The 24,837-nt window shown below is 43.7% G+C and overlaps 2 protein-coding genes across 3 annotated transcripts in view; one reads left to right on the top strand and one right to left on the bottom strand.

Moving 5' to 3' along the window:
* The window catches only part of bmp6 (bone morphogenetic protein 6), a 29,653-nt gene extending 22,119 nt beyond the window's left edge, over nt 1-7,534 (top strand). The window contains exons 3-7 of one of the 2 annotated variants that reach the window (XM_028790840.2): nt 1,476-1,624; nt 2,346-2,543; nt 3,215-3,291; nt 4,732-4,842; nt 5,028-7,534. In XM_028790840.2, the coding sequence (XP_028646673.1) occupies nt 1,476-1,624; nt 2,346-2,543; nt 3,215-3,291; nt 4,732-4,842; nt 5,028-5,177 (685 nt within the window). In that variant the 3' untranslated portion in view covers nt 5,178-7,534. The remainder of the gene's footprint in view (nt 1-1,475; nt 1,625-2,345; nt 2,544-3,214; nt 3,292-4,731; nt 4,843-5,027) is intronic. The other variant, XM_051929003.1, reaches the window with a different exon arrangement.
* Nucleotides 7,535-9,353: 1,819 nt separating this feature from the next.
* Nucleotides 9,354-24,837, bottom strand: part of txndc5 (thioredoxin domain containing 5) — a 47,192-nt gene continuing 31,708 nt past the window's right edge. Inside the window, 2 exon segments of the mRNA XM_028790841.2 lie at nt 9,354-9,569; nt 18,884-19,013. Coding sequence (XP_028646674.2) covers nt 9,447-9,569; nt 18,884-19,013 — 253 coding nt within the window. The 3' untranslated portion in view covers nt 9,354-9,446.

The following is a 24,837-nucleotide window of genomic DNA, read 5'->3' as shown; positions in this document are numbered from 1 at the left end:
GCCGCCACTGATAACGGATCTGAGCTCGACAGTCGAAGGAGGAAGAAGACAAGGTGGCAAGAGAAGAACTTTAAGGGTGGCGTTGGACTTCAGAGCCTGGGGTTCAAATCCCACTTTGGACACTGTGTGACCCTCAACAAGTCACTTCACCAAGTCCCCTTTAATAAAGGTGTCAGACAAATTAGTAAGTGAAAGGCGCTATATGTACATGACACTTGGTCACTAGACAGGTGGCCGTCTCCTATGAGTGTCAGTTGTCCACCTCACTGGGTGGCATCCTCATTTTGTGGTCATCCATAGCATCTTGTGTTGACAGAAACTGGCGTCTGGAGCCAGAAGAGGTGCTGGTAACTACAACACTTGCATGCCCGTGGTGCCCTGCTAGCAGCTTCGCTCTTGTCCTTCAGACTCAGGTAATCCATCATAAATGGCGTCAGAGCGGCCTGTAGGAGGCGCTGTACTGGGCAGTCCTGGGGGGTTTAGTCGCAGGCCGCCGCCAGTGGGTCACAAGTTCCTATTCTTTATAATGGGATTGGGTCACAGCCGGTCACCCAGGTGATTGGCATTGCCATTTCTGCTCCCACTTCTGATGCGTTAATTAACCAAGGGGGGAACCCACCCACCATTTGGAAGATTGCCTTTGATTCACCCAGTGGGTCACTGCCTCAAGAAACTTGAGAAACCTTGACTTTAATGCACCCTGTGCTGCCACAGCCCTTAAAAAGGTGCCAGACCTGCAGAGCCCAGACTTGAGCCAACTGGCGCACATTTTACAAGATGCCACTTAAACCAGTTAATCAGCAGCTGCAGCGATGCCCGTTATGTGTGGAGAGATATGAATGAATTTGGAGACCACCCAGTCACATGCACCACTGTATGGTGGAATGAAGCCCATAAACTGTGCCCACAGGAAGTCCGCGCCCCTTGTTGGCCGCACGTCACCAGACACTACTCTGTAGAGCGCCTTTCATCGCCCACCCTTTCCTAAGTGTGCCCACCTTGTTTCATCTGAGCACAGGCAGCCTCGGGTTCAATGCCCCTTTGCTTTGCAGGCATCTCCACTAAAGGGACATGAAAAGTCCATCAGTTCCTCATGTCCAGAGAGTGCCCCCGCCCACAAAGCGAGGAGGTCAGCAGTGAGTGGGCATCAAGTCAGTTAAAGCTTGGGACCCCCCCCACATGTCTCCCACAATCCACCCTCCCTGGGCTCTATCACTAGCGCCCCCTGGCTGCTGCACTTGCCACTGCCCACCTACCCCACACACCCTGGAGGTCACTTGCCAGTGTTGTGTTTGGAGTGGGGGTGAACACTACCCCTGGTGGTCTTCTTTGCAATGCCCTTGAAGGTCATTTGGAATGACCAGATGGGGTCCTGTCTACCGTGGGCTCTCCTCAGAGCTGGTAGACCCCGTTTGCCAGCTGTGCCACAGGGATGACGCGCCCATTTCTTTTGTTGTTTTTTTTTTTACCTGCAGGGAGGCGGACCTCTTTCTGCTGGACACTCGGACATTATGGGCTGGAGAGGAAGGCTGGCTGGAGTTCGACATCACGGCCACCAGTAACCTGTGGGTGATGAGCCCCCAGCACAACTTGGGGCTCCAGCTGAATGTGAGGACCAGCGCAGGTAAGACATTGTGAGGGTCCCGGCCAGATGGGTGGTCGCCACCCCTGCTCAGGTCACTTGACAGGGATAGGCAGTGCCACCCGATGGCAGAGGGATGTAGTTTGAAAGTGATTCTTGTCCTGCAACTGTCACTTCCCATAACAAAGTGCTGATGTCCATCGTGAAAGGCGCTATATCTGACTGCACACTCATCTTGTTGACACCTGCTCGTTCGGATTCTTTGTGTGTGCCAGTGTTCTAGATAGCGCCTTCCACTTGGACCCATGAGTACTAGCACTTCAAAGTGTAATGCTGTGGGGCACCCGTCTACCCCACCACCATCACGAGCCCACTGCTGTCCACTGTATATAGCACCTTGTAACGTGAAGATCCTCAAAGTGATGAAGAGGCAGATGTGTGGGCACTGGGTGGCACTGCAGGTACAGTAGGCAGATTGAGCTCCTCCCTATAAAGGGCACTATATCATCCCAAGGCTGGCGTTTGTACTGCCTGCCAACTCCCTCCCCCCCATTCATAGCTATGTGGATAACATATGGATGGCCCACACTGGCAATTCCATGAAGGACAAGGGTCTCCTGCACTCAGGGCATTGTGCTGCTGGGGGTCCCAGGCAAACAAGTGTCAAGAAGCAGAGCCTTGGCACATTCAGAGGAGTCATGCTGTGCCCACCGTGCCCCCTCTGCTCCTCACGAATGTCTCTTTGCTCTTTTAAACCCCAAAGGTCACAGCATGAGGCTGAGGGATGCTGGTCTGATTGGCCGTGACGGGCCTCACAGCAAGCAGCCCTTCATGGTGGCCTTCTTCAAGGTGAGCGAGGTGCACATCCGGACCACTCGATCCACGGCGGGCAGACGCAGACAACAGAACCGCAACCGCTCCACACAGCCACAGGAGGCGCCCCGAGTCCCCAGCATGGCAGGTAGGTGAAACTGGCATCCCCACCTGTGGTGAGGGGTGTGTCTGCTCGCCTCACCTTCTGCAGTAGGGTCATACATAGTGTGATGGCATAAGTTGGTTTCTTCTTGTTCAGGATGTTTGCGTTGTGTAATGGCCAGGACTAGGACACTAATGTTGGGCTCTGGGCCTTTAAGGGGGCACAAGGCCTGATGGGAAGTGTAGTTTCTAGAACTGGAGGATGCAGTGCAGACTTTTTGAAGTGGCACATCAGGCTGGAGAGCCGACCAAACGGATCATAAGGTCACTTCTGTGCCATTCTCCTCCCGACTCCATGGTCTCTCAGCATTTTGAGCCCCCCGATGCTCAACTCAACGGCTCCTTGCCATTCGTGGCCCACTTTGATGGCAGTTTAACCCTCAGGTTTTCATAACAGATCCCAGTTTCTGATCTGGGCGTCTCCCAGTCTGCTACTACTTGCTTCCAATTGGTGGCTCTGTTTGGGTCAGCTGACTGCTCGGCTGGACATGAAAATGGGAGCCGAGCCACTTTGGGTTTTCACAGCTGGCATAGCAGTCTGGTCGGAGCTCACCACTGGAGATCTTCTAGGACGCTCCTAGCAGATTAAAGGTGGCCGTAGCTTGGTTTTTATTTATTTTAAAATTAACCCCTTCTGCCATCTTGTTTCCCTGCCAGATTACAACAGCAGTGACCAGAAGACGGCCTGCAGGAAGCACGAGTTGTACGTCAGCTTTCGAGAGCTTGGGTGGCAGGTAAGGCCAAAGGGGAATGACGGGGACAGCAGGCAGGACTCACAAGAGATGTGGGCAGAAGATTAAAACAAATTGTTTAATTGTGGTCTCAATCTGTTAAAGTGAGTGCCCCCTAGAGCAATGTGCCACAATCAGCCTTCATCATACAGTTCAGCAGGGTGGCATGCACTGGGCACAAGATGGCACTCTCACCAACTGCTTGATGGGCATTAGCATGCTGGGATAAACTGTGGGGAGAAGTGGCACTCCGTCTGGCAGGCACTGATGTCACAATATGAAGTGACCGTCCCGAGACTGAGGTGTGTGGCACTTGACAGTGAGGAAGGCGAGGTTTGTGTCAGCCCTCCTCGAGTCAGTCCTGTCCAGTGCCACTTGCTCTTTTCACATTAAAGGCACTGAGCAAGCGTTGGCTTTTAGGGTGACTAAGATGGGCAGCACAGCACCAGGACAGAAAGGAGTGACACCTTGTGACAAAGACGGCTGCAGCAGCAGCAGCAGAGCGCAGGACATTGACACCCTGTGACAGAAAACCCCCCCATGACACACAACACCCTCTCCACACCAAACCAAAGGTCCCAAGAAGCGGATATAAGCGAAGATGGGCACCAAATGGGAGTCACTGCTGGCAGGTTTAAGACACGAGAGATCACAGGCGGCCACACAGCACTTACATAATGGACGAATCTAAAAAAGAAAACTCCGCTAGCGGCCGTTAGAGCAAGGAGACGGAACCCCCGGGACTCGCAACATCCTGTCAACTCAAATCGTCAGATGCCCACCTTTGAGTTGCGCTGCCTGTCACCTTCCCCCCGACTTTGCACTTAATGCCCCTCACTGTGCCATCAGCAGTCGACACTTCAAGTCTTTCTTTTTTTTTTGATCAATCCTCTGCAGCTCTGCTGGTCTTCTAACCCCGTGACCCCGACATTCATCTCGTCCTTTCAATATTCTCATGACCTCCAGTGGCACTTCAGGTTTCAGCCCGTGAAGGTCCAAGTGGGCACAACAAGAAGAAATCCAAACAATTGTGAAGGGTGGGGGTTGAAATCTCACATTTCCAGGAGACCCCCTCCAGCTTGATGGATTTGCGGTATTTTTAAAACAAATCAACGTATTACTGATTCAAACGACGAATGTCCTAATTAACTCTCATCATTTGAAATGTTCCTTAACAATTAGCTACTCCAGTAGATTTGATTAAATTCAAAACAACTTACCACACTGACGCCCCACTGCCAAACTCACTCAGCACAAGATGACACTTGTGGGGCTGTAGACCCCCCTGAGGCCGACAGGCCAATCAAACCGCACACATCGACTCTCATACAACATCCTTACACTGTGGCCAAGAGTGGGTTGTGGGAGGAGCCGTGGGTGTGTCTTAGAGGGCGTGCCACATCACGTGACAAACTGTCTCAGTGTCACTTCCTCACTCTGCAGGACTGGATCATCGCACCAGAAGGATACGCGGCCAACTACTGTGACGGAGAATGCTCGTTCCCCCTCAACGCGCACATGAATGCCACAAACCACGCCATCGTCCAGACGCTGGTAAGAAGCCTTCAAACCGAAGTGTCACTTGAGGGCCCTGGTGGGAATGGCCTGGCACCACAGCCTTCCAGGCCTACAGACTTCTGTTAGGGGGTTGTGCTGGTTGACTTGGCGGAGTTGGGTTAATAAATGTGACATCAGACGGTGGCTGAGCTTGATGTGGTTTTTGTTTTCTTGCTCTACAGGTCCACCTCATGAATCCAGAAAACGTTCCCAAGCCGTGCTGCGCGCCCACCAAACTCAACGCAATCTCCGTCCTCTACTTTGATGATAACTCCAACGTCATTCTGAAGAAATACAAGAACATGGTGGTGCGGGCCTGTGGCTGTCACTGACGGGCCACTTTGTTCTCCTCATCACCTTCATGCAACAAAACCACCCGAGCAAAATGAGACAAACAGGCCACCTAAAAACACCCCGAGGACTAACGAATGGACCTGCCACTCCTTGATGATGGCGGCCTATCGTGTGAGGACGTGGAGCGTAGAGACAAAACAGCGAGTGCTGCAAGAGAACCACCAGACATTCATGGAAACGTATGACAAACATTCGGCACCAAAGTGAAGGTCCCAAGAAGCCGTTAGAAGTTAAAATGGTCACCAAACAAGAGAGTCACTGCTGGCAGGTTAAGACACGAGAGTTCACAGGCGGCCACACAGCAGTTACAAAATGGTCAAATCTAAAAAAAGAAAATTCCGCTACTGGCCGTTATAGCGAGACCCCCCCAAAATAAAACAAAAGGGGGTCAAATCCACTGACCAATCAGTGCCACCTTCAAGAGGAAGCTTACAACAGACGCTCTTCCTGAACGCTGCCCTCCCTCCAGTGTGAAAGATGCTTCTTACAATGGGGCTGCTAAAACACAACGGCCATGCTGTCTTGTAATCCCCCCTCTTATAACAACACTTTTAGATAACTGAGAATCTCAACAGAAAACCTGCTCCCCTCTAATGTGGAACCGGAATGAAAGCCGGCAGATTCTCCTAGTAAGCTCGCCTTCTGTCCTCATCGAAGTTCATCAAACTCTTCAAGTGAGCAGAGTCTGGCATCAGGAGAGGGACATCAGTTTAGGAAGTGGGTGACAATGACAACATCCCCCACCCTCACACGTCCCATTGAACCTACTCAGATGCCTCCTGTGTGCTGCTAGCCAGCTGGTCCTGTGTCTCACGATTGTCCATCTACTGGAAGCTACAAACATCCCGACGCGTCCTCAGTCCTTGCCTACCTTTTACAACCCAACTGGTTTCTCTGAGATTTCAATTCCCAAATTCAAACTGCCCTTTCATGTGCACATTACAGAAAGCTCAAGTTTAAATTCACAACAGGAGGTTTAGAACTTGAAAACACTCTCATGAGAAGAACCCGGGAGGCCCTGTGGGCCCAGGTTACAGTTAAAGAAACTTCAAGTTACTCAAATAGTAAAATCCACATGTCCGTCATCCAGTCAGCATGTGGAAGACGAGGCTCCTGACCAATGAGTGAGCGGACAGGTGGGTCTTCAGTTCAGAGGCTCCATCTCATTTGAATGCACTTCATGTCTGTGCACTACAAGTGCAGGCGTCTCCGACAAGCGGACGAGTGACCCCAGTATCGTGAAACAGCTTTCTGGATGTTTTAATATTGTTTGGTTTTAGCCCCCCAATGACGCCTGTTCGTTCTTTAACATTCTCTCGGTTATCCATGAAAACGTTCTTGGCCATCAGTACAAACAGGGTAAGAAACATGAAAAATTAATCATTTTTGGTGAGATAATGATGGATAATAGGATGTTTGGTTATATAGCGCAGTTCCATGGAGGTAAAACAAAAGAAGATGAAGAGGTGATGGGTTTAAAATGATGAAGGGAATGAGTGTGGTGGATCTCAGCTGTTAGTTTAACAAGTTGTCCTTCAGTAAGAAAGCAGACAGAACCTCATTATGGGGAAATGTGACACCAAAGTTTGGAAGTTTATCTTCACACGGGGAGCCACAGACACAAAGAGTAAGTGACCAAATAGTGCGGCAGAGAGTGGCACTTGAGACCTTTAAAACCCAACTTGGTGACATTTTGGAGAACTTAGCTGGGCAGGATCGGTGAGCTTTGTTGGGCTGAATGGCCTGCTTACCTTCAGAATTGTTGTAATTATCTGCACAAAAAATGGATGTCTGATGACGGCACATTTGAGGTGCACTCCTCGTTTCTTTGTAGCATCACAAGGAAAGAGCTAAACCACCCGACTTCACCGTTAGTGCCAATCCTGCTTATTCACCACACGCTGTATGAAGGGCTCTCACTTCTTATTTAAGTTTTAATGTTCATGTTTTAAAACGGTTACCGTGACAGCCAGTGGGCATCGAGACCTCTGCTACACACTCAGTGTTGGCGTTAGATACATCTGCCAGACTGGCTTGAACAGTCAGAAGACACACAAGATGATGCCCAGTAGTACTGTATGGCCTATCAATGATGCACATGGCAAGGTGACCAAGACTCATAGCTGGATAAACCCTGGTATTTATTGTTATATATTTTATTAAATAATTATAAATTATTTTAGTATTTATTTTGTATGTTGTGATTTCAGACTGCTTTGCATACAAATCAAAGTGTTCCCATTTCTGCACATTAAAAATGGTTTGCTCAGGGTCACACTGCCCACTAGAGGTGGGGACTGAGCTTCAACTTAGCAATTCCTGCTTTTTAAATGATGAGAATTTCATATTAATTTCATACTAACTGCCGTCTGTGGAGTCAAAGGGACAACTACACTCGGCTTCAGAGTCAAAGATATTTGCAAAATGTGCCAAATATAATGCAAAAAAAAAGATTGTGTTTGCATGAACTGGCTAAACACACAATCAACAAAAGAAAACTCGGCCATCAGAATAAGAAAAAATAAAACACACCTTAAAGAATGAGGGTCCACCGACTATAGAGGGGTCCTACCATGAGATGGCAAACAATGAAGAAACCTACAATACTGGGCACAATTCTCCTAAATTTGGTGTGCTGGACTCCAGATGACCACTAAAACCACAGTCGGAGAGCCTCTCCTACAAATCTTGTGCACAGCACCATGACGTGTGGCTTTGTCAGGACACACAAGAATACCGATAAGTGGCAAATGAACGAAGTGCGGTCACTAAAACGAGAGAGAGAGAGAGAGAGAGAGAGAGAGAGGAGAGCCTCCTGACGTCCAGACAACTCGGCAGGAGGGTACGCGTGATTAGAACAGCAATGTCACGCATACGCATCGTAACGTCACCCTGAAATCCTCTCTACACCAAGGACTGTGAACCCGCTGACAAAAGCCCCGATGCTTTATGACCAAGTGCTCCGCACGCGTTTGGATTAAAATATACTTACTGTGTCTACAAAAACCAAACCCTCGGCGTCTACCTGAGCTGTCATCTTGACTGCTGGCCTTGTGCCTTCATTAGCAAATCTCAGATATTTGTGTAAAGAGCTGCTCTGCTGTACTGAAAAGAAAATAAAGGAGAAATTCATTCATAGGCTTGTTTACAGCTGCATACAAGGTCTGTAAAAAAAAAAAAGTGTACATTTTAATTTTATTTATTTGAATAACATTTATATAGAAATAAAGACAGATCTCTAGTTTTGTTTTGTTTTTTTATTTTATTACAAAATAGTCAAAGTTGTGTAAAACAATTTTGGTATTGATTTTCCTTGTACAAAATGCTTGTTATTGTAAAATCCAATTATACAAACAGCATGGGGTGGGGGGCGCCTTCTCTTGAACCACGCTCCTCCAGCCATAAAGACTTTTTTTTTTTACCAACACTTCAAGTGCCTTTGTTGTCCACTTATTTGTGCCCACGTCACACCGGGTCCACCACCACCACTACATGATCTGAGCAGCTTGCAACTGAATTCACCAAAACATTCAAACAGGCGTCAATTTCTGTCACGGGAAGATTTCACACTTAGGATGTCACAAGAGGAGCTAATTGCTAAAACTCAACCTAAAAGTAGCACACGGTGGGTAAGACACACACACACACACGAGGGAGGGACAATGCATCTCAAGACCTGACCATCATTTAGCCAGCGGTGATCTGCTGCTGCCGGTCTGTCAAGAGATTCCGTTATCACATAAAACACAAATCAAGCAATGAGTTGTAAACATGAAAACCACTGAGTATCAAGAAGCTGAAGTGCTGGTGACACTGAGGTGGGCACAACACAACACCTGAAGTGGGGGGACACCATCGTCCTCTGAACATTTGTTTGAAATGTTTATAGCAACACCAGTCCAAATTGAGTCTGCCAAGGTGTGCTTTACCAATAACGGTCCCTACCTGCGTGTTGGCATTCATGTAGGACAATAGAGAGCATGGCTTCAGTGCCAGGCACGATGTTGTACCAAACAAAATGTAAAGCACTGGACACGCTGGTAATTAGAGTGGCGGGCACCCACAAAACAGTTTAGGTTCACAAATCGAGTTTTACAACCTGCTGCATCAGTGCACTTTGACCAAGCAGCTCGCTCGCGGTCTTTCTCGCACTCTCTCCTGCTGCACACACCTTTGAAAAGTTAATACATAAAATACAAAAAAAAAAAAAAATAGAAAAAAGAAATGAACTAAAGAGAGCCGCGGGATCAGAGCTCATCTCTCACTTGCCGCATGACAAAACTGTGAAGACTTTCTAGATCTCTTCCACCATTGTGTTCATCGCTTTTCTCTCCTGCACGGAACAGCAGTAGTGTTGGGTAACCTCGCACCTAAAAAAAAAAGAAAAAGGCAGCAATAGTCAACTTGTGGAAAAATGGAACAAACACAACACTCTGATGGTACCTGATTTGTGATCACACCTGCTCTTTTTAATTACTCTTCAATATGATGCCATACTTACAATGTCAGTTCAACAAAAGTGTGCAACGTGGTCTGTTAAATGATAGTCTGAATACGAGGTGAGACACAAAAATAACCGGACTGGGCTTGGGGCTTTCCTGGAAAACCGTCTGGAGGTCGGCCGGATGTGAATCATAGAACTATATCCCCTCGTACAGGCCTTCTCAAACTGCCGACCAGCTAGGTGTATCCTGTGATTGCACAACAATCGCTACATGAGTTGCCGCTATAATGTCGGGTGGAAAAAAATCTAACAGCGAATCAACATCAAACGTCTCGTGAAATTGAACAAAATAGCCACAGAAACTTATGAAATGATAAAAACCGTGTACAGTGATAACAGTTTGTCTCACACACATTTGAGTGGCACAAACATTTCAAGGAAAGATAAGAAAACGTGGAAGATGTTCAACGCCCGGGTCGAAGGTGCCATGGGTGCTTCACCAAGACAACGCTCTCACTCACAATGCTTTTTCCGTATATCAGTTTTTGACTGAAAAACATTTCTGTCCTCCCTCGATCCTCCTCCCTATTCGCCCGATTTAGCTCCATGTGATTTTTACTTGTTCCCAAAAATCAAAAGTGAAGGGAAGACATTCAAAGGATGAAGTGAAGACAGAAACAGCAAGCCTGTTGAAGAGCCTCAAGCAAGAAGACTTTCAGCTCTGTTTCAATCAATGGAAGATACATATGGAGCGGTGTAGAGATCAGGAGGGGAATACAGAGAAGGTGACGATGTTTACAATGCTGTAATTCATCAATAAATATATTTAACACTCCGGTTAGCTTTGTGTCTCACCTCATAATGTTACACGTGTGTCACGTGACCCCAATACACTGCAGGTTATTGTGTTACATCTAATGTCACAACACAACAAAGGGAATAAGACAATACATTCCAACATTCTCAAACCTGGGGGGCCAGAGCCAATCCTGGCAGCCTCAGGTATAAGAAACGACCCCCATATCTCACACGGATACCAATATGCAAAGGGGCCCCATGTAGAGTCACAGTTTAATGTAACGGGCACATTTTGAGAATGTGGGAGAAAAAGCCGGAGTACCCAAAGATTAAAATAAATAAATAAATGTATACTATAAACCGAGTGAAAATTAGGTACCAAAATGAAACTTCAAGAAAAATTTCAGTTTATTTATTTTTGCAGACTGAAGGTTGTTCCATGTGACAGAATGCCAAGAAAATGAAGATTTTACACAAAGGTGTTTTATTTTGGCCACTTAATTGATTTGAAACTTTATGAATAGCTGCAGCTGGCAACCCAAGCTAACAGAAAAACAGATTTCAGCAGCGCTGATGCAATTAAAGGTTTCTCTAATAACCAATTAGCATTTAAAATCACTAAGGATAAGCTAAGGGAGTGGGCCACTGCAACAACTTTGAACTTCTAGCTCTCGTTAGGGGTCACCACAGCAGATCATCTTGTTCCATATCTTCTTGTCCTCGTCATCTTGTCACACTCTTCACCTGCATGTCCTCTCTCACCACATCCATTTAACTTCTCTCAGACTGGCAGCTCTATCGTTAACATCCTTCTCCCAGTATCCCCGTCATCTCTCTTCACATGTCCAAGTCAATGCCATCTTGATTCTCTGACTGTCTCCCAACCATCCAACCTGACCCTCTATTGTCCTCGTTTCTAATCCTGTCCATCCTCATCACACCAAATGCAAATCTTAGCATCTTAAACTCTGCCACCTCCAGCTCTGTCTCCTGTGCCACTGTCTATAACCCATGTAACATAGGTAGTCTCACTACCATCCTGTAGACCTTCCCTTTCACTCTTGCTGATACCAGTCTGTCACTAATCACTCCCGACACACTTCACCCACTCTACCCTGCCTGCACTCTTTGCCACCTCTCTTCCAGAATCCCCGTTACTCTGTACTGTTGATCCTCATCCACCTTTGCCAACTCTACTCCCTGCACCCTCACCATTGCACTGACCTCCCTCTCATTCACACACATGTACTCTGTCATGGTGGCCACTTGACAGGCCCTCTCACCACCTTGAACCCATCCAGTCCCTGCCACCATTATCTCTGTTCCTCAGCTCATGCTCACCACCCGGGGTGGGGGGTCTCTGTCTGTCAGCCCCTCTCTGCATACTTGACCTTGACTTATGAAATATTGGTGGTTTCCAGCTTGCTAAGAAAAATAAAATATACAGGCACAGGCTTTTGTGATTTAACCCTTGCTATACTAACATGCACTATGATATAATGCTTATTATATACAGTATAATGTGAATTTCCCCTTGGGGATTAATAAAGTATCTAATTTCATATATGCTTGTGATTCTCCATGAATATATGCAAATCAACTTTTCTATACCAACTTTTAGATACTAAAAAGGAAAAAAGGTTCTGAGGCATCAAACTCTGACTAGAATGATATTTACTATAAAAAATAAACTTGATATAAAACATTGCATGTTATCCATAGAAGTCAAATTAACACACATACTGTGAATAAAGCTGCACTCAAACATCACAATCAAACGTCCTAATTTTAAGTTACAGTCAATGGCAGGTGGGTGACAGCCGGGGTCTCATCTTTAGTTCAACATGGTCAGCAAACGCATAAGAAACGCTTTATAGCTGAAACAAGCACAAGGCTTTCTTTAGGAGGTCTCAGAAAATCTTAACAGGTTTTGAAGATGGGACTTTAGTTTTTTTTTTTCTCTTCCACTGTATAATTTTTATGGATGCTAGTCCCTTAAAATAAGCCTTATGGTCTTATTATACAGTATGGCCTCCAAGTCCAACAAGTCGAGACTTTTCAGGCTCAGCACTTAATGCCTTGCGCTGTTCATTTGACACAAACTAACCAGAGGTGGTTAGGCCTGCTGCCTCCATGATCCCACGTCTTGGATTTAAATCCCACCTTTGGTCACTGGCTGTGGGGAGTTTGCACATTTTATCCATTTCTGTTTGGCTTTTCTCCACATGCTGTGTAAGCCCCCAATATGTCCAGTGCTCAAGATGTACCTGTTAAGTTGTACTGGGCCTACTGGATGTGAATTTGAGGATGGGCCCTTGATAACCTTTATGTGTAATTGCTGCCAAACCCAAAAATGGACTAAGCATGTTTGAAAGTGACGTTCCTTCTGCTTCAGACCGTTGCCACTGGCACTGGGCATCTGGCAATGCTTGAGCCACAGACCGAGACAAAACTTCATCTTGATTTCCTGCACTGTTCAGACTCCTTGACAGCTCATTAGACTCCTAAAATAATTAAGAAAATTCTTCCTGGTCAGAAGTGAGCCAGTGCTACCTCATATGCCAGACCACCTAACCTTTCCAGCATCCACTCCATTTTTCCCATCTAGATAGGAGTTTTCAGCAAGTCAGTGTATTTAATAATCGGCTATTGAATCAAATGGAAAGACCATCCATTTCTAAATTCCCTGTGTGCTCTATGCAGAATGCAGATACCACAAACATCTGAAGTCTGAAAAATTTTAGGAATCTTTTGGGTTTCTTGCAGCTGCATAGCAATTTAACAGTCTTTGCTTCATGTGGCTTATTTGAAAATAATTACACTATAACACACAGTAAATCAAACTGCAGAGCAGCTGCACAACTTCAAATCCATGAATTTGTTTAAAACCCAAAACAAAGAATGACCGGAATCTGTTGTGCTCCATAGTTTCTATAACTGACATTCATGTCATATTTTTGAAATAAGGAAAAATGTGAGGCATCTGCACTAAAGCAAGTAAAAGCTGTCGCACGGTTAACTAAATCTACAGAACGGCTGCCACTACTGTTTAACACCTAATGTTTAAAATGGCCTAGTTGTTTAAATGTGAGCTAACCACTAAGGGTTTATCCATCAGATACAATCATTAATACCCCAGAATTCAACACAGTGACAAAAGGAGGTAACGTCCTCACTAATCTGGAAGGCACAGGGGCCTACGGTCGTGTGAAAAAGTCCACACCCCCCCCATGAAATGTTTTACTTTTATATAAATGCGGGACATTTAAAGAATTAAACTTGATTTAAACAATATTTGTAGATAAAAAAAAAAATGAAAACTTGACAATAATTTTTTTTAAAGAAAACTGAACAAAAGTGTCATTTCTGGCTGTGGAACATACAAGTGCATCTCTAAGTCTGATAGCTGGTATGTATTCACCCTCAGGTAGGGGTTTCCTAAAACCATCTCTGGAATCGAGTATTGGGAGTAAAGCTTTTCCTGCCCCACCATGTAAGCTGTGTGATGTTTGAGGGGTGTCTTGTGTGCATTTGGGGGAAATAAATGATTAATATGTGGGAGCTAATTGGGCCGATTGACTTGTTCTCCTCAAAACAATGTCCTAAATGTTACAAAAATGTGCATTTTCCTCTGTGTGCTCAAATGTCAAAGTTAAAGACATGATTTCATATTTGAGTCTCACCAAAAACTAATAAATATGGCTGTGAGAAAAGAGTCTTATAAACCCTTTGGAACATTCCAGATTCTTGCATGCATGTCTCCTAAAATGTGATCTGTGCCCGTTTTTATGAAGCGTCTCAGAGAAGGTCCTAACTGGCTCAAAAATCCCACAGCGACACAAATTTGGTCCTACTCATAGGAGTGACAGTAAATGCATTCTATCAGTGTCCGAAATGTAGGAAGTGAGTCTTAACTTCACCAGAACTGAGGAGAGCTTGTGAGCCGTGCTAACTTGGTAGGAGCTGTCAGAAGATCACGCTCGGGCAGATATCGGCACACACATCTTGGGAATTCCATACAGAATGATCTGGAAACACTGGACAACAATGAACTCTTATACCGAGATCACTCTGACAGAAACGTAAGTTATGAGATTGATTTACCTATATAAAGATGGCCATGTGAGCTCAGCCAACATGAAAGGGTTGCGAACGTTATGAGGGAAAAGGCAGCTTCACAATAGCAATGATTTGGCTTGGTCACAACAAAGCATTTCTCAAACTTTACAACTATGATCACCCTTACAACACATTAGGTAATCTGCAGATCTGTACATTAACAATGGATAGACAGACACCCCAAGAACATAAGGGGACATCAGCAAGAGAGGCAAGGTATGTGACTGGGAAACTATTGGGAACACTGGAAGAGTGTGCACAACTCCAGTAAGAGTGCAGGAATAGCCGTATAACTTTTTTTTTTCGTTCTTTATTTCACCTTATACAATTTCTTGTATTAGGAATTTGTTAGTTTTCGCATACCCCTTGGGGTCAGAGTGCAGGGTCAGCCATTGTACAGCACCCCTGGAGCAATTACAGGTTAAGGGTCTCGCTCAAGGGCCCAGCAGAGTAGGATCTCTTTTGGCTTTACAAGGCACCTCTCCTGTGGCCGTAACTGTGTGAAGACGACACTCCTGAAAGTACGGCTATGGATCATTCATTGTTAAAGAAATGTGCCTGTTACTGGGCTCAACTCTCATTCAGTGTGTGTCTCAGTCCTTCCCTCTCGATGTTTATTTCAGCATTTTAATATGATAATGTTGTGAAGTAGTAACGATTACATGAAACACAGTGCAAAATCCTACCTTACTATGTTTTCTTCTTCATCTTCAACTTTAATGTTATTACCACCTTTGTGGTGAAGCCTTAGCATTAGTATCAGAAAACTGCAAAACATCATCATGAGCGCCAAATTGGGGCAAGAGGCGCTGCAAAATCATGACATCACTGTCAAACATGGCCTCCTACTCCTTGTTGCGAGTGACATTAGGACCCTTCACAACTCCTACTTAGGTGGTGCTCTATGGTAGGACAAATTCTTATCCTAGTCAGCCTTTTAAGTGCAATTCCTAGGAGTAACGCGGAAATGCTTGATACAGGGTGGGGCAGAAATAACTCCCACATTTTGAAAAATCACTGTGGGGTTCCCAAAGCAGGTTGAGGGGTGCGGTCGGTTCCGTTAGGTAGGGTACATAAAAGTTTTTAGTCGTCACCATGCCGTGGTCGGGTGAGCATCGAGGCTTTGTAGTGGAGGCTTTTTTCAAAAATGGCGAATCTGTAACTGCGACGCAGAGGGCGTTTCACACGCGGTTTGGTTTACGTGCTAATGAAAGTGTTCCAGACCGGAAAAAAAATGATTTTGCTGTGGGTTCAAAGAGTAAGGGCAACAGGATCTGCACTGAAGAGAAAACCACCCGGACGTCCCAAAAATGTGAGACCACCCGAAAACATCGCTGCAGTGAGGGCTTCGATTGAGCTGTCTCCAGCGCGTTCAGCACGGAAACATGCCTCAGCTCTTTGGATTTCAGAAAGAACTGTGAGGCGAATTTTGCATACTGACCTTCATGGTGACATTTTGTGACTTTTTTCTGTGGGGGTACCTCAAGGCCGAGGTTTTCAAACATCGTCCTCTGTCCTTGGACAAACTAAAGGAGGCCATTCAAGAAGAAATTGAAGGAATTTTGCCCGACAAGCTAGTGAGAGTGATGGAAAACTTCCAAGAACGGCTCCAAATGTGTATCAGCCGTCAAGGCCACCATTTGGACAATAGAATTTTTAAAACTTAAAGTAAAAAAATTTTTTTATATCTACATTTGGGAAAAGTTTTTGGTGATACCTCGTACCATTTTTTTTCAATCCTCCTTTGAAATGTGGGTGTTATTTCTGCCCCACCCTGTACATACGGGCACTGATCTTTAAAAGCATGTGGCTCACCCAGTTAGAAGGCAAACAGCGGTCTGTGCCGAGGCTATCGACAAACTACAAACCAATGCTGAACTTTAATTACAACTACAGAAAACTCAATGTATTATGGAGACGCACACAAGAATAAGGCACCATGAAACACGCCGAAACGGAGCCTTGAAAAGTGGGCACTTGCAAGTCCAAGTAACGGGGATTAAACAGCAAACACTGCAAGTCACCATGATAGATGGGGACTTTCTGATTCAACAGACCACACACACACACCACTGCATGCTGCCCAACACTTTACTGAATATAAAGATACAAAAAAGTAAATGAATTGAGGAAATTGGCATGCTTAGAGGCAGGAGTTCAGATAAACGGATTTCAGGTGGAGGGTTGACGTGTTCAGCTCAGTTTGTTTTTAAACTGTGGGTCTCGTGCTTTGCTTCAGAAGAAGAGCTTATGAAACTAGTGACGTTAGAAAGGACTAGAAAAGAAACTTTAGAATGGCGTGTGATGGCACAGCGGTAAGGTAGAGGTTTAATCTCGGCACCAGGATAACCAAGTGCATCATGGGATAAAAGGGCAGGAGCTACTCTGCCAGGCTCAGGGATTTACTGTTAATTGCTTTAGTCTAAAGCTGAGCCAGCTGCATAGTGAACAGGTCTTCAAAATGTGTAAAGGACAGTGACAAAGCGGCTTTGAAAGAATTCTTTCAACTTCAACAGTGAATCTCTCACTCGAAGACACCGGTGGAAATTACTTTGAAGTGTTATCTAAAACTGAAATTAAGCACTTTTTTCAAGCAAAGAACTGTAGGAATCCGAAATAAACTCCAAAGCCACATAGCTAAAGCAGAATCCTTAACAACCTTCACATCACTTGGAGAGGCCAACCAAATCTGCGTGTTAATTAAAAAGGCAAGTTCCTTTACTTGATGTAGTCTCTGCAACCTGCTGAAGGTAGAAGCAAAGACGACGAAGAAAACAAAACTGAGCGCTATTATGAACACTGCAGCACTGAGAATTGTTCAGCAGAAGCACGTGACAAAATGCTGCTGGGGCTCCTTTACACCAATGACAATACACCTTTATGATGCCCCACTGTGCCTGTGATTGCTCTTTTCTTTAGCTAAATCAAACATTTTTTTGCCCTTTAGTGATTCTGGTGTGTATCTGAGAGGGGGTTGGTGTTTGTTATAATATTTATTTCTGTGGAGCAGCAAAGTTCCCCCAACATTAAATAAAATGCCATTTAACCAACCTTTAAAAAGTATCTGGACAAGATGCTGGGCCAGCTTAGCTCTTAGCTAATGACTCAATAGCCTCACTCCTTATGTACCTGAAGACCTGGAACTCCACTTGTACAGCATGGCATAATTTCTACCGCCACTCAAAAGAGCTTTTCCTCCACAAGATCACTGCAGTTACCAAGCAAAGCTCAAAATGGTAACGAAGAATCCCAGCAAAACTGCCTGTGTCATCTCTTAGGTCCATTAGGCTGTCAAGGACACCTATGTGACCGCTGCACTCAAATATACTTCTAACAATAATAATTCTTTGCATTTATATAGCACTTTTCTCACCTTGCTCAAGGGCCCAACAGAGCAGAGTCCCTACTGGCATTTACGGGATTCGAACCGGCAACCTTCTGATTGCCAGTGGAGATCCCTAGTCTCAGATCCACCACACCACATAACATACACTGCTACCCATCCCAATTTGACTAAAGAGCACCAGAGTCTTCCTCAGTATTACTCTACTGGAACAATGTCCCATTTATTCATAAAAGAAGAATAAAAACTTGAATGCTAGGCACTTTGTCATTCGTACTGCATACAAACTCTGAGTCGCCGACTGCGCTATGAAATGACAGTCTGGGGGTGGGACGTGCGCATTACTGGGTGGGCCTGCTTTGTTGCCTCAGGGTCTGTACGGTTTGCAGTAATTGAAGGAATTCAAAGTTGCATCAAGAATAATGTGCAGGAGGATATCTGTCTGTGATCTGGAGCTCAAGAGAAGCTGCACCATGTAGCGTGACGATGACCTCAAACAGCAGACTAAACTGTCCGCAGAGTGGCTACTGCTTTAGAAATGATGCATTTAAAAAGGCCGCAGACTTTTAAACCCCAGGCCAGACTGAAATGCTGTGGGCAGGCTGCTCATGCGAGACATCCTAGAGATATAAATGAGCTGTAAAGAGAAATGGGCTCAAATCTGACCCAGCGACAGACCTGTCCTCGTCACAGTGAACGTTCTATGGCATTTATTGTTACTAAAGGAGGTTCCGTCACTCAGGTACGTTTTTCATCGTTGACCATCAATATTTTCATATTTCCAACAAAGATGGGAAAATGCACTAGCCCCCCCCACCACCGAGGTGCTATTTGTTTAATTAGTCAACAGATGAAGATCAGATATTTTAAAAGCAATTCAGGACACAGTTTATAAAGCTTTCCTCACAATTGCGTACCCATCATCCAGAACTACCTGCACAGGTGCCATACTGGCAAATGTAACAAGAAACTCAGCTTACAGAGAAGCGATTGCAGAGCGTGCGTTCAACTGTGCAGTCCACTTCAGCAATCTTCACATCTGTGAGGCCAGGAAACTCCTTTTTAGCGAGATCTTCCCATGTTGGTGCTATATTCTTACAGTGACCACACCTAGAAAACAAAGTGAGAAACAAACAGATAAAAATGAAAGCAAACATCCTCTTATTCTGGCTGCACGCAACAGGATACGGAACATGGCTGGTGTGTCCTCCACAGATCAGAATGTCTTAATTACACTCGGAGGAGGAAATGTTTGCCTTGATCAGATCAGAAGATACTGCTGTAGAATGAATGATGTTAGTCTGCTGTAGTACACGATAAATAAAACACAGCAAACACACACAGGATGGGCACTTAAGGTAACAAGTCTGCCGAGAGGGCTGTCGACTTCAAGAAGCTTCAAAGAACACCACATTCAGAGATAAAAATCCTACAACTGAAGGAACAAACAATCACAAAGTGGAGCTGGAATTGAACACGAAATGAAAAACCTAACAGTCCAATCAGATCTGCAAATCCTTCTGGAAAATTCATCAAGAATTAAACAAATCGGGAGTGCTCTCCCCTCGCCTTTCTCGTATACTCCGATATGGGGATGGATATTTAAGGAGTAAACCACAAGTCAATTTTTATATTATCTACATTAAAGAACCATCAACAACAAAATCAATATATTATTAGTTTGATTTGAACAATTATAATAAAAGTAAAGTTGAATAAATCGGACTCTGCAGCTGCATAAATAAAAGCACCACTTCTGGTTAATGGAAATAGCCCAAAAGTTGGTAGAAATCTACATTTCGTATCTAATACTCGTATTTGGTTGACATAAGTGAAAGAGAACTCAAGTTATCCTGTTTAAACACACGCACACTTCCAAAAATGGTACTTTCAGATTCAGAGAGGTCTAAAACGTTGAGATTCATCAATATCTCGAAATGGAATTGGAGGATGACAATACTTTCTGTCCTCACAGGTGGCGCAGTGGTAGTGCTGCTGCTTTGCAGTAAGGAGATCATGGAAGATTGTGGGTTCGCTTCCTGGTTCCTCCCTGTGTGGATAGCGCTTTGAGTACTGAGAAAAGCGCTATATAAATGTAATGAATTATTATTATTTTTTCTATTTACTCGACATATCAAAGAGTAAAACCAAAATGACTGATTTGCAGTTCTCAATGTCCTTAAAACGAAGGCTGGACGAGGCACCCGCATGACAAGCCGTTTGTTTGAACCTCTCTTTCCCTTGTTCTGATTTCTGCCTTATTTAAGCCAATAACTGAAATAATACGTTGGCTAACCGAAGTACTCTGTGTTGCTCAAGTATATTTGTATAATGGCTTTAAAGTAAGAAAGCATTCGTGTTTATAAAAAAAAAAAAACGCTGACCCTTCTGGCTGAAACGTCCCATCTGTCATCTCCATTACCTCTCTCTGTATTTCATTGCACTCATGAGTCAAGAATTTGTTCTTTTTTTTGTTTATGACTGCTTTCCTTAATTAAAGTAACTCCTTGCGAGGTTGGAATGAGGAACCCTACATCTTCACATTTTCTGGTTTGGTGTGGTTTTATAAACAGATGTTTAATGCCACATTAATAAACCAGATGACTGACTGAATAACTGAGTCAATGGGCGGCGGAAAGCAGACATCACTGCAGGTCTCCATGTTAACTGTGTCATTACAGGAGAAAGCGCCATTGGTGGTATTCAATCACGTTACAAAGAGGATTCAAAGTGGATTTAAAACTGAGACACATCAAGTCAACTGCCTCAATATTAAATGGACTTGAATTGTCTACTGTCAAACAGTTCAAGCCCGTACCAAAACCTGCAGTTCTCTTTCCATAATATTCTGAACTGTGACTCGGCATGCGCCACCAAATCGTGTTTCATCGCGGCTGATCTCCATCATGCAGCTGCACAACAGCAGTGGCGGTTTTAAAAAATGGGGTTTGCTTTAATACAAAATGTGCCGTCACCAGTCCAGTGTTAACTGTTTTATGCACAAAGTGCAATGAAATTCTGATCTGTGCATTTGGCAAGTATGGAGCAGACTGGCATTGTCCTTATCTGGGAATGCAAATCTGACTTCTTAGGCATATGTATAATATTTAAAAAAATATTACTGGAGGTAGTGGTGAGTGAAAGTCTAATATGTGCAGTTTTGTGAAACTTGTGAATTTCCCCTTGGGATTAATATAAAGTATCTATCTGTCTGCCAAAATCTGCAACTTTAAAACTCGCTAAAAAGGAAATTTGAGTTTTAAAGTTTTGTGGGAGGTTGAAAGGACTATTACTCCAGGAATATCACTCCTTAATGGTGTGACAACACTGCACACGCCCTTTAGACCCAAACATTTCTCAGGAAAGGGTCTGGATGAAAATAAATAGGGGAAAAATGTCTTTAAAAATATAAAAGGGCTAAACAACCTCAAGGTTAGACAAAAATGACTTACCCTTAGACGAAAGCTGTAATTCTACAAGATAACATTTACATCCAAATGCTGAACCTGCCATTTCAGATGAGAAACCACTCTGGCGGCTGCAAAACTGTGTATGTGAGTATTGATAACAATGTCCTAACATCAGCCCAAGTGTTCTCCTGCTGCCCGATAGAATTTCAGCCCCTGCATCAGCACTGGTTTTTAGGACGTGCCCCTCCATTAACACATCTCCCCGTTATGCCATATAGCCCCTATATTTACCACATGCCACATTTTGTGAAAGTTGGTTCAGCCGTGTTGACATGACTGGTGAACAGACAGACAAAGAGGTGACACATTTAGATCAGGAATCCACCAAGCAGGTTTTTAATGGACGACAACTGATCACTAATTCATGTCACCACAATTCAGATTCCATTTTATTTTACACAGTGAGCTCCTGCATAACCAGTGGAATATAAGCCTCATGTCCTACGTTGAAGTATTACCCTTAGCATTTTTACAATTAAGATAAACTGTAGAGCACAGGCATGAATTGTTCATTTTGCATTAATATTGTAACCATGTGGCAAGTGAACCAATGTGTTGCACCTCAGTACCTCCACAAGCACTGGAATATAACAAACTAACTAATGTCAGTGGCCAAGAGCAGAAAATACCTTCATTGTCAGCAACACACTCTGCCCACATGCCAGGTCTCTAACATGCATGTTGATGGTAGGAGAGAAATGTCAGAGGCACACACAGGCATTAGTGGTCCTTTCTACAGAAAGATGTGTCAAATGAGTTTGCCACTCGATGAGCAAAAATGATTTTACTTCATAATAACAAACCTTTAGATGTTAATTCCTTAGGGCATTTTACAAGGAAAAATAATTAAGAACATGAAAGCCTTTGTTAGAGAGCATATACTTACTATTTAAGGAAGGACTGGAAGCAATTAAATGTGTATTTTTAATTAAAACTCTTGCTCAACCAAACTGTAACCACAATAAAGACAACCTACAATAAATGGCCTTCCCCTAAACAGCACAAAGAGCATTACAATGGACTCAATATATGGTACATTAAGTCACCCCATAATTACAACACTGTATATACATAATGGATTGGCAATTGTGTATTCTTTTTAATTTTTTCCCAGTTTCTTAAGAAGCATACAGAAGATCCTATCCAGTAAGTTACTCAGCCTCTTTTGGTTAATTAAAATGAAACAATAACTATACTTTTAATAGGAGCTTCCATAAATGCAAGAATTACATAAATTTTGGAACACAAATTTGCCAAAGAGAATTAAACTGGCAGCACGGTACTGTGTCTAGAAAAGAAAAAAAAAAAGGGACTTCAAATCACAAGGTGGCCAGTCCAGACCTGAAGAACCAACCACCCTCTGCTTCAAATGTAAAAAGTTTAAACTGCTGTGTGCGCTAATCTGATTGGCCCAAAGCCACCCCGGCTAAAATCTGACAAGTGAGATATGGTAATAAATAAGGACATTACACACTGTAAATCATCTGTATTAAACACTCTACTTCATTAGAAGTATCGGCTGTGGTGGACAATACGGTTAAAAAGGTTATCATGATAAAAGAAAGTTTCAGATTGTTAACTATACAGAGATAATTACCATTATGGACAGTGCATTAGGAATAGGATTAATTAAAATACAAGGCACATAAATGCACAAATCTCTCGTCAAATCTTTCATTTTAAGCAAATAAATGAAATATGCATTTAAATACATAAAACTGAAAAAGTGTCTCAATATTCATATGCTTACATCTTTATACTTAAGCAGTATTAGCCTTTCATTCCTGTAAATAGCCAGCGCGCTCATTGGAGAAACGTGGCTATAAAGTGCCATCATAATCCATTCTTGCTCTTCACACTGTGTCACTGCCCTACCACTCATTTCCCGGCTGACTCGTTTATTTAAAATGTTAAATAGATAGAACTTTGTCTTAATTGGCTTGCCTGCTAATTAGCCAATAAGTTGCAGCATTTAATCAGTATTTACTTGTGCTTTGCTGCTGGAGTTAAACGCATGCACAGCGTTTTAGTCCTTTACTTATTTTGCCATGACAAGGTCGGCACAAAACTAAATTGACTACAAAGCCTGACAATCAGCTATGGGTGTCTGCACATGTGAACTGAAGCAGAGGACACCCACTTCAGTCTTTGGAGCACAGGACACAAGTTTAGTGCTGCAGATGGAGTACTAGGGTGTTGTACCGTGTTAGCCATTATGGATGTAGTGACAAGTCAAATAAAATGACCCCTTTTATTGGCTAACTAAAAAGATTACAATATGCAAGCTTTCGAGGCAACGCAGGCTTCCTTCTTCAGGTGAGATGTAATCATGTGATTACAATAAGGTAATTACAATAATGTGATTACATCTCACCTGAAGAAGGAAGCCTGCGTTGCCTCGAAAGCTTGCATATTGTAATCTTTTTAGTTAGCCAATAAAAGGGGTCATTTTACTTGACTGTAAATGGAGGAATAAGACATGGGAGTAAAATGTCTCGTATTAAAACAGCAAAAGGAAAGCCAGCCCTGACTTTTGTCCCCTATTGTCACCGATTAAAGAGGAAGCGGCAGTCGTTTATTTGCCGCAATATCTGCTTAATTGTTTCAGCATAAAACACCATGAGCCACCTCACTCGTGCACTGCCATAAAAGTACAAGGCAAGTTCCAAGTGACAAAATAAAAACAGGCAAATTTTGTCAGGATATTGAGCTGTGTGATACAGATTCTGACAAAGTTTTTGATTTATGCAGCACTTGGACATTCAAAAGAGGCACAAATACTTCAGACTTGGATGGAATTTTAATGCTGTGTGTGGGAATGAAGTGAATTCTGAGTTTAAGCAAGCAGGATAAAAGCCACACAAAGAGGAAAAGATTTGACATTTAAAAAACAAAACTCCAAAAAATTACCAAAAGACTTTAATCAAACACAATGACTTATTATAGTTTAAAATTATCTGTATTACTACTTAGCCCTATAATCTCTAATATAGATCTATAATCTATATATATATATATATATATATATATATATATATATATATATAGATATATATAGATATATATATATATATATATATATATAGATCTATAATCTATAATCCTATAATCTCACTGATGACACTGCTATCGTGGGCTGCATCAGGAGCGGGCAGGAGGAGGAGTATAGGGACCTAATCAATGACTTTGTTAAATGGTGCGACTCAAACCACCTACACCTGAACACCAGCAAAACCAAGGAGCTGGTGGTGAATTTTAGGAGGCCCAGACCCCTCATGGACCCCGTGATCATCAGAGGTGACTGTGTGCAGAGGGTGCAGACCTATAATACCTGGGAGTGCAGCTGGATGATAAACTGGACTGGACTGCCAATAGTGATGCTCTGTGTAAGAAAGGACAGAGCCGGTTATACTTCCTTAGAAGGCTGGCGTCCTTCAACATCTGCAATAAGATGCTTCAGATGT

This window comes from Erpetoichthys calabaricus, chromosome 6, assembly GCF_900747795.2.
Source record: "Erpetoichthys calabaricus chromosome 6, fErpCal1.3, whole genome shotgun sequence".
In the NCBI taxonomy this organism is placed as follows: domain Eukaryota; kingdom Metazoa; phylum Chordata; class Cladistia; order Polypteriformes; family Polypteridae; genus Erpetoichthys; species Erpetoichthys calabaricus.
Note: the sequence above shows the minus strand (reverse complement) of the source record. Positions and strands in the feature narration are given on the sequence as shown.